The sequence below is a fragment of the Myotis brandtii genome, unplaced genomic scaffold, assembly GCF_000412655.1.
Source record: "Myotis brandtii unplaced genomic scaffold, ASM41265v1 scaffold966, whole genome shotgun sequence".
Lineage (NCBI taxonomy): Eukaryota > Metazoa > Chordata > Mammalia > Chiroptera > Vespertilionidae > Myotis > Myotis brandtii.
The window spans coordinates 477,271-488,820 of NW_005372000.1; the positions used below are offsets into that span (position 1 = coordinate 477,271).

An 11,550-nucleotide genomic window follows, 5' to 3' on the forward strand; every position below is an offset into this window, starting at 1 on the left:
GGGTTGCTGGGTTAAAGGGGCGGGTTCCAGCCTAGGCCAGCAAGGGGCTGGACATGAGGCCTCTCCCCTCTGTTGCCTTTGCTCTCTGAGTTCCCAGCCAGCCCCTCCCTCCTTGTAGGTTACCGGGTCTACCTAATAGATGGCAACTACCCCGGGAGCTCTCACGTGGTCCTGGATCATGAGACCTACATCCTGAACCTGACCCAAGCTAATGAGCCGGGGGCCACTCCGCACTGGCATCTCCTCTACAGGGCTCTAGAGACCTACAGGCTGCCCAATGCGCTGCCTGCCGCCTGGAACGACCTGGTATACCGCATGCGGGGCGACACGCAGCTGTTCCAGACCTTCTGGTTTCTCTACCATAAGGGCCACCCGCCCTCCGAGCCCTGTGGCACGCCCTGCCGCCTCGCTACTCTGTGCGCCCAGCTCTCCGCCCGCTCCGACAGCCCTGCTCTGTGCCGCCACCTGGTGCCAGACGCAAGCATCGCCGACGTCCAGAGCCATCAGCGACGGCCGCTCTGCTAGAGTTGGGGAAAGTGCGTGTCTTAGGAGGGGAGCAGAGACCCCAGAAGGCCGCTGTGGTGAGAAACGTCAGTGAAGAGCCTTTGCTGGGCCCCAAGTACATGGGAAACAGCCCCTTCTCCTTGCCTGGAGCTGGGGTGGCAAGGCATGGACAGGGATTGGTGGCTCTGCAGCATTGAGGCTGCTGTCTTTTCACAGACTAGGAGCAGTGGTCTCAGTTGGCAGTGCCCTGGGCAGACCAGACAGGGGCTGTCGCCCCAGGCCCGTGCTGGCCGGCCAGGAACACTACTGCTGCTGCTGCCTGGCTGCCAGGCGGTTAATAAAGAGACTTGGACTCCAGATCCTCTCCCTCTGTGACTGCTCCAATTTCTTCTTTCAAGGCAGGCAGGGCAAGAGGACCTTGGGAACAAGATCCTAACTGAGGGATCAGGGTAATGGGGGTGATGCGGGCACAGGAAGTGACACAGCTCAGCAGGGCAGACAGACTTTATTAGTGATATCAGTACAGCAGAGGTGCCATGGAGCAGGGGGGAGGGGGTCCATGTCTGGACTGGTCCCCTACTTCAGCCCCTGCTAGACCCCACGAAGATGGGGCCTGGCCTGGCATTCCTCCTGCTCCACCTGAATTGTGGGGATGGAGAAGTCGGGGCTGGCTTTGCTTCCTGCTCCTCTTATCAATCCAGTATTGTCACTTCCTTGAATGGATTAGACGTCTCCCCTCACCCCAGCCCCTAGGCAGGGAACCCAGCTACAGAGAAGGGGCAGCTTGGGAGGGGAGTGGGGCTGAGGCCTAAGAATAGCCTCTAGGGCCCCTCCCTGCCCCATACCCTTGGGTTCCCTGGGGCCTAATGCCAGCAGGTGGAGGAAGAACTGAGGGCTTCAGGGGGTGTGGGCCCCCAGGCGTTTGGGCTTGAGGGAGCCCCACAGCGACTGGACACCCCTGCGGACAGTCCACCCTACACGCCGGGCAACGGACTCAGCAGGGGGTGCAGGGAGGCAGGAGGTGGAGGCCTGGGAGCGGGCATCCAGACACTTCTGGTAGCGGAGCTGCAGAGACAGGTGGGCAGTCATTCTCCAGCCTGCCCCGCCCGGGGCCGTGTCCCCACCCCACCATCCTACCCGCTTACCATGCATGCAGCCTGCACGGCTTCGGAGAGGCTGGCGGCATTAGGCTCGCACCAGAACATGTGGCAGCAGAAGGAGGCTGGGCCGGCAGCCATGATGAATGCGAACGTGTGGACATCTCTGCCCACCGCCAGGAAGGAGAGGAAGCGCACCCGACACTCTCCCAGCACTGCCTCCGTCTGGAGGGAGGGGCCCCAGTTAGTAAGGAACAGCCCGACTCTGTTCCATGGGCACATCCATCTCATTGGCAGCTCTTGCCCTCACCCCCCAGTTTCCCCTCCGCGGCAAAGCACTGCCATGCCTTCTCCATCCCAGGTCTTTACCTGCTGATGCAAGATGGTGAGGGTGGCAGGGGCCACGCTGACGTGACTTGGGGTCCACTGCTCCCGGCTACTGGAGGACAGGACGGACTCCAGGGCCCCATTTATGACATCTACCCCTAGAAGACACAGACACACACACATGGCACCACTGGAGGTGGGGAGAGGAGACCCCGGATCTACCCTAGACTTTCCAGCTCTGCCCAGTCAAACCCAGGGCCTTTGCTCCATCCCCACTTCACCAGCCTACAGCCCCCATGGTGCTTCCTCCTGGGCTTCAGTGACTTGCCACTTGTCTGGTTTCTCCCATCCTAAATCCTAGGGTTGTTTTTCTTCTCTATTCTCCCTCTTCTGCTTGCACTCAGAGGAGAACCCAGCCTCCTAACCCCATTGACCCCCTGGAGCTCTGACCTCACCATATCTGACTCACCCACATTCAGACCTTGTGCTTCACACAGCATTGGACTCCGAAATCAGCCCCTCAGGCTAGTCCCTCCCAAGACCCAACCTTTTGTTTTTTTAAAGATACCCATTTAAGGAAATGTTTACTCTGTGTCACTCTGTTAAATCATTAAGTGCCTTTCAACAGTCTCACAATAGATCCTTTTATAGATAAGGAAGCTCACAGACATCAGGAAATAAATCTTAGGTCACATGGAAGGATGGGGTGTCAAAATCTTAGTTGTGCTTAATAATTTCTATAATGTGCTCAAAGGCCAAGGAACCCAAGGTCCCTGGCTTTCATTAGATCAGCCAGCTTTTCCTTGAAACACAATGGTTTCTTCCACTTCTGCTGGCACCCAGCGAGAACCCAGGCGGCAGCACATGGCGTGGTGGAGTCATGGGTTCCAGTCCCTGCACCGCTCAGGACTGGCTGTGTGACCTACGTGTCTTCACCCCTGCAGTGGTGAATAGTGCCATTGCAAAAGCATCCCATGCAAAAGCATCCCACGCAAAAGCACGCGCCTCTGTGGTCCCTCGGGGCCCTCTGTGCTCCCACCAGAAACAGACCACAGGGACCCTCTTGGGGCAGAGGACAGATGTCTTCCTCCACTGTCCTCCCTCACGTTGGCCTTGCTCATCTTACCTCTGGCTGGATCCAGGCCAAGCTCCCAAGCACGCTAGGCCTCTAAAACCTGGCCTCCTCTGAGCTGTCAAGCCACCTATTTTACTGCTCCCTGAGCTTCAGGTGACTTATGGGACATTTATTAACATCTCATCTGGGCAAATGCCCTGTGAGGCAGGTGGGGAATAGAAAATGAAAGAGGATACCCTGAGGGACACAGAATGTTACTGAGGGTAAGGCCTCGGTGTGGAGTGCACCTTCCCCCCTTGACTGCCTGAGAAACTCATCCTTCAGGGTTCACCCACACCCCACCTAGGAAGCCTTCCCTGCTGCAGACAGAGAGAGGGTGTTGCTGGGTCAACTCTTAGCAAAACATCTAATAACTGCTTAGAACCTTTCCTACCCTGGGCTGGCCATCTCAAGGACAGAAACCAAGTTTCATTCATCTCTGTGTTGCCAATCCTAGCACAGGGCTTATCTACTGAAGGATTTCCAGATGCATGAGCAAGTCACCCTCAAGGCAACAAGGGCCAATGCACCCAAACTGGTATTACCAAGCCACCCGGGAGTCCATAGAAGGGTGTCACTGCAAGCAGGAGTGGTGGGCCAGGTCAGACTGCAGAGAGAGCTGTGATGTGTATGACATTAAGCTCAGTCAATAGAAAGGCTCAAAGATCATGAGTTGCGGATGCGACACTGAAATCAAACTGCTTAAGAAGCAGATGGGGCCCTGGCCAGTGTGTCTCAGTTGGTTGGAACATTGTCCCATACACCAAAAGGTTACAGTTTTGATTCCCTGTTGGGACACATACCTAGGCTGTGGGTTCAATTCCTGGTTGGGGCATGTATTGGGGGGCGGGGGGGCAACCAATTGATGTGTTAGTTTTGGTCTCTCCCTTCCTCTCTCTAAAATTAATAAAAAGCATATCCTCTGGTGGGGGGAAGAAGATGGGGCTGTGAGGGTGGGTCCTGGCCTCAGAGTGTGGGGAGGACCAGTGTGGAGGTAAGGGGAAAACAGTGGAAAAACGGGCCTGGAAAAAGCCTGAGTTGTTAACAACTCAGGGCTGAAACCTACACCCTAACTGCTAGCCCCACACTCCCATCCCCCTTATCCTGATGTGCATTCTTTTCATATCAGGTGTTGCCATCCAACATACTACATAACTTACTTATTTTATTGTCTGTCTCTCCTGGCTAGAGTGTCAGCTACCTGAAGGCAAAAATCTTTGTCAGTTTTGTTCATTAATGTATACCAAGAACCCACAATAGTGTCTGGTACAAACCAGGCAGTCAGTAGTCATTTGCTGAGTGAATGAATATTGCAGCTTCAGCAGGAGCCAATGTTAACTCCCTGAGGTTCAGCCTAGCAGGTGTTGCTCAGTGACTGAGTGTTGACCTATGAAGCAGGAGGTCACAGTTCGATTCCCGGTCAGGGCACATGCCTAGGCTTAATCCCCAGTAGGGGACGTGCAGGAGGCAGCTGACCAATGATTTTCTCTCACCATTTATGTTTCTGTATCTCTCTCTCCCTCTTCCTTCCTCTCTGAAATAAATAAAAATATATTTTAAATAAACTCCCAGAGTTCAAAAAGGGAGCAGAAACTAAAGCAAGAAGTGAGCTTAGAGCCTACTGGTGTAAATGACCTGGCTTCAACAGAGCAGACACATTGAGCTAATGGACAACAGAGGGGCCATCAAGGGCTGCAGACAGATGGTTCAGTGTAGTGAGAACCTGTGTGAGGTGGATATGGGAGGTGGATATAGGAGTGGGGGTAATAACTGGAAGAGGTAACAAGGGCTTAGAAGCTGAGGGTGGGAGGGAGAGGAAGTGAGAGGGAATGTATAGGGGTCAAGCACCTCCTTTCTGCTCCCTCAGCATACTTTTCCACCTCCAAATCCATGTCTGCAGCAGTGCTATTGGATCCAACCAGAACAGCCACTCCTCTGCAACTCCAGCTCAATCCCTATCCTTCCTAAGAAGGGTGCCCTTGCTGAATGTAAGGTGCTGGTCATTACAGTCAGCATGGTTGGAGGGGAAGAGGAAAGACATGAAGGTGACCAGGTTGAGTCCTAGGACCACCATCTCTTGGCTATGTCATCTGAGGCAAGTCTCATTCATTCATACATTCGTTTGTCTGTTTACCTATGCACCAAACATTGTTGAGTTCTTCCAAAGTGTCTTTCGACGTGACACCCAACCACTCCTTGAAGCAGTCTTCTTTTCCTCTAACTCTCTCCTGCTCTCACTATCCTTGGCAGTTTCACCCTCCTCCACTATCCACTACCGTAAATGTTGGAGGGCCTCAAAGCCAGGCCTCGCCTCATTTCCCTTTTCACTGCAGGCTGCCCACTTTCTGGGGTCAGTCTTCGCCATACTCATGGTCTTGATTACCTCTATAATCCAAGGATGCCACATTTGTATCTCTAGCCCAGACCTCTCCTCTGTGAACCCGGATGCCTACTTGAGTTCCCCAAGGCACCTCAAACTCTGCATGTTTAAGACTGAACTCACAATCGCTGCACCAAAACTGGCCTCTGGCAGTGTGTACCTTTAGAGAATGGCACCGCTACAAACGCCAGGAAGCCAGGAGTCGCCCTTAATGCCTCTGCCCCGCACCTCACATGAATCACCAAGGCCTACTGATTTCAATTGTCTAAACCTCTCCCTCTCTGATTTGTCATCTGTCTAAATATCTCTTGAGTCAACACACTCCTTCTCAGTTCCTTCAGAGTCCGAGTTATTCCCCATACCGGCAACCACTACTGCAAGGTCTCCTGAGTTCTCTACGTCCACCTCCACCACTGAACATTCCCCATGTATGGAATAACCAAAGCAAGCTCTACAAAATTCAAATCTGATCATGTCAAGAGCTCTCCTGAAAACTCTCCCAGAGCTCCTTGCTGCCCTTAGGATGAAGAACAAATCGCTAACATGGCCTGTGAGGTTGCACACACAGTCTGTCCACTGCCCAGCTCCCAGCCTCATCTGGCACCACTGTCCTTATCTCAGGGCCTTTGAAGCACCAAAGTGCCTTCTGCTCTGGGTACTCAAATGACTGGAAGGATCTTCCCCTACCTCACTCCCACCTCCATCCCACTTTACATCAGCTCCTCTTCATTTTCTGTTCTCAGTTCAAATGTCACTTTCCCATGTAAGTCCTTTCTGACTCCCTGGACTAAAAGAGGTTTCCCTATTATGTAGTTTCATAGCACCATGCTACTTTCTTTCAACGAATGACTCAACTTGTAATTACACACTTATTTGCGTGATTATTTTATCAGTTCCTGTTTTTTCCTACTGTAACCTTCATGAAAGCAGGACTATGGCCATTGTTTTCCCAGGATCTGGCACATGGTAGTAGGCTTCATAGGTATTATTTGCTTAGTGAATGAACTGGAAATATAAGAGTAAACCAGATAGCCTACCTTCAATTGGAGATTATCTATAAAATGGAGATTATCATAATTTAATCAAGAATTAAATGACATATAAGAAAATAATTTACAAGCAATAAAGCACGTGACAAATATGCTCACTGCCTCTGCAGGGGCCCATAGCTGGTGCTATAATACCAAATCCAGCTCCCAGCTGCTGCCTGGTGTCTCTAGTCATCTAAGACCTGCCTCCCAACCCAATCAAAGCTTCTCTGTGGGATTCAGGAGTGGGTCTCCCTGTGTGCCTGGTTCACTGGTTCACACTCAGGGAAGGCATGCCAACTGCTGTGACAGGCAGGACACAGTGCAGCTGGGACAGAGGTACCGCAGGTGGGATGCATTCTGAAGGACGGGGTGACACCATGCATGAGGAAGGTCTGGGAAAAGAGGCGTTGGAAGGCAGAGGGTGGGGCAGAGCTTTGGGATCAAGGTGGTGGTCCCTGGGTGAAGGAGAACATACGTACCAACAGGTTTAGCAACAGGCACATTCCCCAGGTAATAGACTTGGAACTTTTGTACCAACTCATTCTTAGGCGCTGGGAATTCCACTGCAGGAAAGAAGAGGAAGCTCAGTCGTGGTGGCAGACCTTGCTCACTCCCAGTCCCCACCACGCGGGCATGAGCTGGACATTCCAGCCAAGGCCCTACCTCCACCCTTTCCCACTTCCTCCCTTTAACCAAAGTCCCTCCGCTCATTTGATCCAAAGAATTTAGCAGCCATTTTTCTATCGTGTCTGTCCAGTGGTTCGTGCTGGACGTGGAGGGGTTGTGACACTGACCTTGGAAAGGGACATCCACAAGTTTAGAGTGGTCCAGGGAGAGTCCATTTACCAAGCAGCGGGCATTGCGCCGTTCCGCCATGATCTAAGGAAGGGAGGAGAGGAAGGGAGGAGCGAAGGAGGGTCTGTTAGGGCTTCCTAGCCCTAAAGCCCCCCCACCCCCACTCCGTAACCCCACCCCCACTCTTGTAGAGCAAAGGTGGCAGCTAATCCAGGGAGCAACGGGGTCGTGCCTTAGAGCAGATCTCATGCAGGCTGGTGGCGATGTTCTTGGCGGGTGCCTCACAGCGAAACACGTGGCACTTGAGCATCTGGGTCAGCTTATCACGAGCTACGTAGGCAAAGTCCCTGTTGGGGGAGGGGCACCTCAGTGTCTCCCAGTGCCATCCAATGCCGAGCCTGTCCCCACCACACCCACACCCTCCTCCAGGGCTTCTGCCCTCAGATGGTGTCCTGTGGGTACTGCCTTCTGGCCGGAGGGTAGACAGGCAAGCATGCCGAGGTGAGGGAGCGTGGGCGAGCACAGCGGGCAGGAAGGGGCAGGGCAGAATAGGGGAACTTGGGTGCTTCGAGGCATTGAGGCATTGGTCTGGGTGTGGGAGGAGGGGGGAGGTAAACAGGCATAGTACCTCTCTCTGGGTCCGGCAGCACAAGAGAGGCAAAGAACAGAGTTAGGGAGGAGGGCCCGCTCTGGTTGCTGGTGAGCCCCCACCCTGAGACCCCAGGCCCGGCGCCCACCTTCCACTGTCCCGCCCGACGCCCCACACGCGAATGCTGACGATGGGCTGGGCGTGCAGCAGGGCCTGGCTCTGCGGCTCCACCAGCTTCAGCGTCTCCTCCTCCAGCTGCAGCAGCAGGTCCTTTCCCTGCAGGCCCAGGACGCAGGCACTTCTTGGGGCCCCCGCTGCCACCTCCAGCTCAGAGGAGGTCAGCCATGGCTCTGGGACCCTTACTTGGGTGTCAGACCACCCACCCTACAGGCCACACTGGAGTAGAGGTCTCACCCATCATCGCTTACTCCTTTTATCACCACCCCCACCCCCCAGGTTAGACAACCATCTCCCAAGGCCCACACATCCATCTCACAAGCTATCACCTGGGGTGGGTACACACACACACACACACACCCATCCCCGCCTGGGCAGCTCAGCTCTCCCATCTCTCACAGTTCCCTTCACTTGCCCACAGCACCACACCCCACCAGCCAGGCCCTCACCTCCCCCCAGCCCCCAGACATGGGGTCGTGCAGATTGTTTTTGTGGTAGCAGAGCTGCCGGATGCAATTGTTGACAGCCACGCTGCTGCGTCCAGGGGCCAGCTCCTCCTCGGTCATCTCCACCCAGCCCAGGGAGCGCACGGCAAAACACTGCCAGACACAGAAGAGGGGGTGGAGGTAGAGGGTAGTTGGACCTGGAGGAGCCCCCAACACAGGACACAGGGGTTCTGCTGAGACCAGAGGAGTCCCTGACTCAGAACGTGGTGGTGGGTGTCCTAAGCTAAGATTGGAAGCTCCCCAAACAGGAGACAGTTGGTGGGAGAGGTGGTGGTCTCAGAGGAAGCATCTGAGCAAGCCTGCAGGGCCCCGTCAGACCACCGGGCTGGCCAAATGAAAACTGAAGCTCCTCCAGCTCACACACCGGGGTCTGTGCGGAGACTGGAAGAGCTCCTAACTCAGGATCTGGGGAGCTGTACTGAGACCAGATGCCCCCAGGACATGACACGAGGCACTCGCCTGCACACAGAGGGGCCCAGCCTGGGGGACGGGCATTGGTCTTGAACAAACCTTGGTCCCTGGGTTGGCATTCCTTTGGGGCAGCTTCTCCTCCTCCTGGGGCAATGGCTCTGGGCTGGAGGCAGATGGGTAACACTTGGTACAGGCCCCAAACATGGAGCTGTCCCAAGGCACCTTCCCAATACACCCATCCACTGCCAGCCCACTGCTTCGTGCCTTCCCACTCACCTGAGGCTCTGAGCCGGGAAGGGCAGTGTCCCCTCCTCAGGGTCCTTCAATCCCAGATCCATTGGGGCCTCCTCACTGGGTTCATCCTTGGGGAGGGGAGAGAGGAATCAGGACCAAAATCATGCCTCTTCTGCAGCTCCCCCTTTGTGAAACAGGTCCCCCACTCACCTTCCAAAATTCTCCATCCTCAAAGCCTTCTCCGGGGGCAAAGCCTGTCCAGGTGAGCTAGGAGGGGGCAGCAGCAGTGAGTGGGCGGCTCATGTTGCTCCAGCAGCACCACCCCTGCACCCCAAAATACAACAGGCCTGTGAGCCTCACCTGGGACTCCTCTCGGGGGCTGCTCCCCTGGGAGGGGGAGGCCCGGCCAGGGGGTTCCCACTGGGTGGTCCCCGTCGGGATGTGCCAGTAGTAGGTCCCTGAGGTGTCCTGAACTCTCATCCATCCAGCCGGCAGGTCGGAATCCGTCTCGAAGGCGTTGGGGTTCCAGAAGGAATCTGCGAGGTGGGGGCTTGCTGAGAGTCTGCCCACCCCACAAGCAGGCAGCGGTGCTTATGCCCAGTCCCCTCCCTAAGACCCCATGGTGGGCAAGAAGGGGTGGGGGAGGGCTCCAGTACAACATGGTTCCTGCTTCCTCCTAGAGCCTGCAGTCTGGAGTCACCACAGGGGGGACCCCAGCAGGAAGCACGGCTCAGGTCTCCTCCTGGGCCCTGCTCCTGGCTAATGAGGCCATATTGGGGGAAGGAGGAGAGCAGAGAGAAGGGAGGGAGCTTAGGTGACCTCCTGTCATACAGATCCGTATCTCAGGTGCACATGCTTACCAGCTCCTGCACACACATGTGCACACAGACACAGGAGCCCTACTCCACACCTGTGCAGCCACCACAAACACAAGGGTATGTACACACAGAAAATGGGCAAACACACACACCAACTCTAGCCATATACTAATGCAGACACCATGTACGGAGGTGTGCACACACATAGGTAGGTATATATATATATAAACCAACCCGGCCACGCATAAGTATAGAGAACACACCCACAATGACCCTCAACACACGTGCAGGTACCACATTCTGAATGCACTCTCAGACATACAACATATGTCAACCTCTGCCATGTGTGTGCAGACACTGCAGACCTCGCACCCGGACCCTTACAGATGCAAACATTTTGTGCACATGCTCACACACCACGCACCTGTGACATACCGGTACATTCTCCCCCCACTCCCCATCCCTGCTGACATCACCACTCCAACCCTGTGGCCCAGCTCATGCTTCCTCCGCCTCTGCCCTCCCTGCCAGCCCCACCCCACATCATGCCCAGCCTCCTGCCCTCCCTCACCTGGGCTGCTGTCCTGCAGGATGATGGCCAGGAAAAAGTCCTGGGAGAACATGGCGCTCGTCCCCAGCCCCTCCTGCCTGCACCCTCCCTCCTCACAGCCCCTCCAGCCCAGCCAGCTGGGCTCACAGCCTGGTGCTGGGCTGCAGAGAAAAGCTCATCCCGCCCCCTTCTCACCCGGGCAGAGTGCTTGCCAGGAAAGATCCTCCTCCGCCTGGAGCTCACTAGGGAGGGGCCGGGACCACCAGGGGAGGGGACCTCTTGGGGTGAGAAGGGAGGGTGCTCAGGGGACCCCAGCCCTTTTTCTCACATCTTTTCTTTCCAATCCTGGCTCCCCTCCCCCAATCCCAAGTCTCTATCCCACCCCATCGCACCCCACCCCACAGTGACCACATCAGCGCCACAGTCAGGCCCCGTCTTAGGGACACCAGGAGGCTCAGCCCCTTGGGAAGACCCCAGCCCCCCGGGGCCCTGCAAGCCTGGAGCTCAGCACAATCAGGGTGTGGCTTCAAGGCTCCCAGGGATGCCTCCCCTCCCCAGAGCCTGCCCAACAGTTTGAGTCTGAGAGCGGGCCTTGAGGGCATGGGCTCCAGTAAGCTTGAGGCTGGGCTTGGGGCTTCCCAGTACCAACCCCCCTCACCTGCCAGGGCCCAGCTAGGCTGCAGCGTCTCCTCGGCAACCGCAGCACCAGGACCGGCTGGGAGCGCCCAGTCTGCTGACGTGCTTCGCGTTACCAGGGAGACCAGGAATCCTGACTGGTCCAAGAGGCAGCACTGAGGGACAGGCAGTCAGTCCCCAGACCCGGGCTGCTGAGCAACCAGGCCCAGGGGGCTGGGGGTGGGCGTGGTTACACCACGGTGGCTGCACGCCTGAGGTGAGAGTTCTTTGGGCAGGTGCCTCACCACCCTGACCTTCCAACTGAGGTGGGCCCGAAGAGGAGGGGCTCTTGCTGCCCATCCAGCCTTCCAGGCAGCCAAAACCACCTCTTCCCCCGCGCCC

General features: G+C 55.9%; 2 protein-coding genes across 7 annotated transcripts in view; one reads left to right on the forward strand and one right to left on the reverse strand.

Moving 5' to 3' along the window:
* SMPD1 (sphingomyelin phosphodiesterase 1, acid lysosomal) overlaps window positions 1–863 on the forward strand; it is a gene marked incomplete at its 5' end in the record, with an annotated part of 4,490 nt that extends 3,627 nt beyond the window's left edge. Inside the window, one exon of the mRNA XM_005886267.2 lies at window positions 119–863. Within this exon, the coding sequence (XP_005886329.1) occupies window positions 119–525 (407 nt within the window). The remainder of the gene's footprint in view (window positions 1–118) is intronic.
* Window positions 864–990: 127 nt separating this feature from the next.
* Window positions 991–11,550, reverse strand: part of APBB1 (amyloid beta (A4) precursor protein-binding, family B, member 1 (Fe65)) — a 15,335-nt gene continuing 4,775 nt past the window's right edge. For 2 of the 6 annotated variants that reach the window (XM_005886238.2, XM_005886241.2), the window contains exons 2-14: window positions 9,526–9,701; window positions 9,376–9,432; window positions 9,208–9,293; window positions 9,031–9,094; window positions 8,464–8,613; window positions 7,986–8,113; window positions 7,877–7,882; window positions 7,481–7,595; window positions 7,248–7,332; window positions 6,933–7,016; window positions 1,971–2,086; window positions 1,650–1,826; window positions 991–1,569 (exon numbers count right to left, since the gene is read on the reverse strand). In XM_005886238.2, coding sequence (XP_005886300.1) covers window positions 1,402–1,569; window positions 1,650–1,826; window positions 1,971–2,086; window positions 6,933–7,016; window positions 7,248–7,332; window positions 7,481–7,595; window positions 7,877–7,882; window positions 7,986–8,113; window positions 8,464–8,613; window positions 9,031–9,094; window positions 9,208–9,293; window positions 9,376–9,432; window positions 9,526–9,701 — 1,412 coding nt within the window. In that variant the 3' untranslated portion in view covers window positions 991–1,401. Of the gene's footprint in view, window positions 1,570–1,649; window positions 1,827–1,970; window positions 2,087–6,932; window positions 7,017–7,247; window positions 7,333–7,480; window positions 7,596–7,876; window positions 7,883–7,985; window positions 8,114–8,463; window positions 8,614–9,030; window positions 9,095–9,207; window positions 9,294–9,375; window positions 9,433–9,525; window positions 9,702–10,554; window positions 10,734–11,191; window positions 11,471–11,550 lie in introns of those variants that run through there. The other 4 variants (XM_014533334.1, XM_005886236.2, XM_014533333.1 and 1 more) reach the window with 4 other exon arrangements.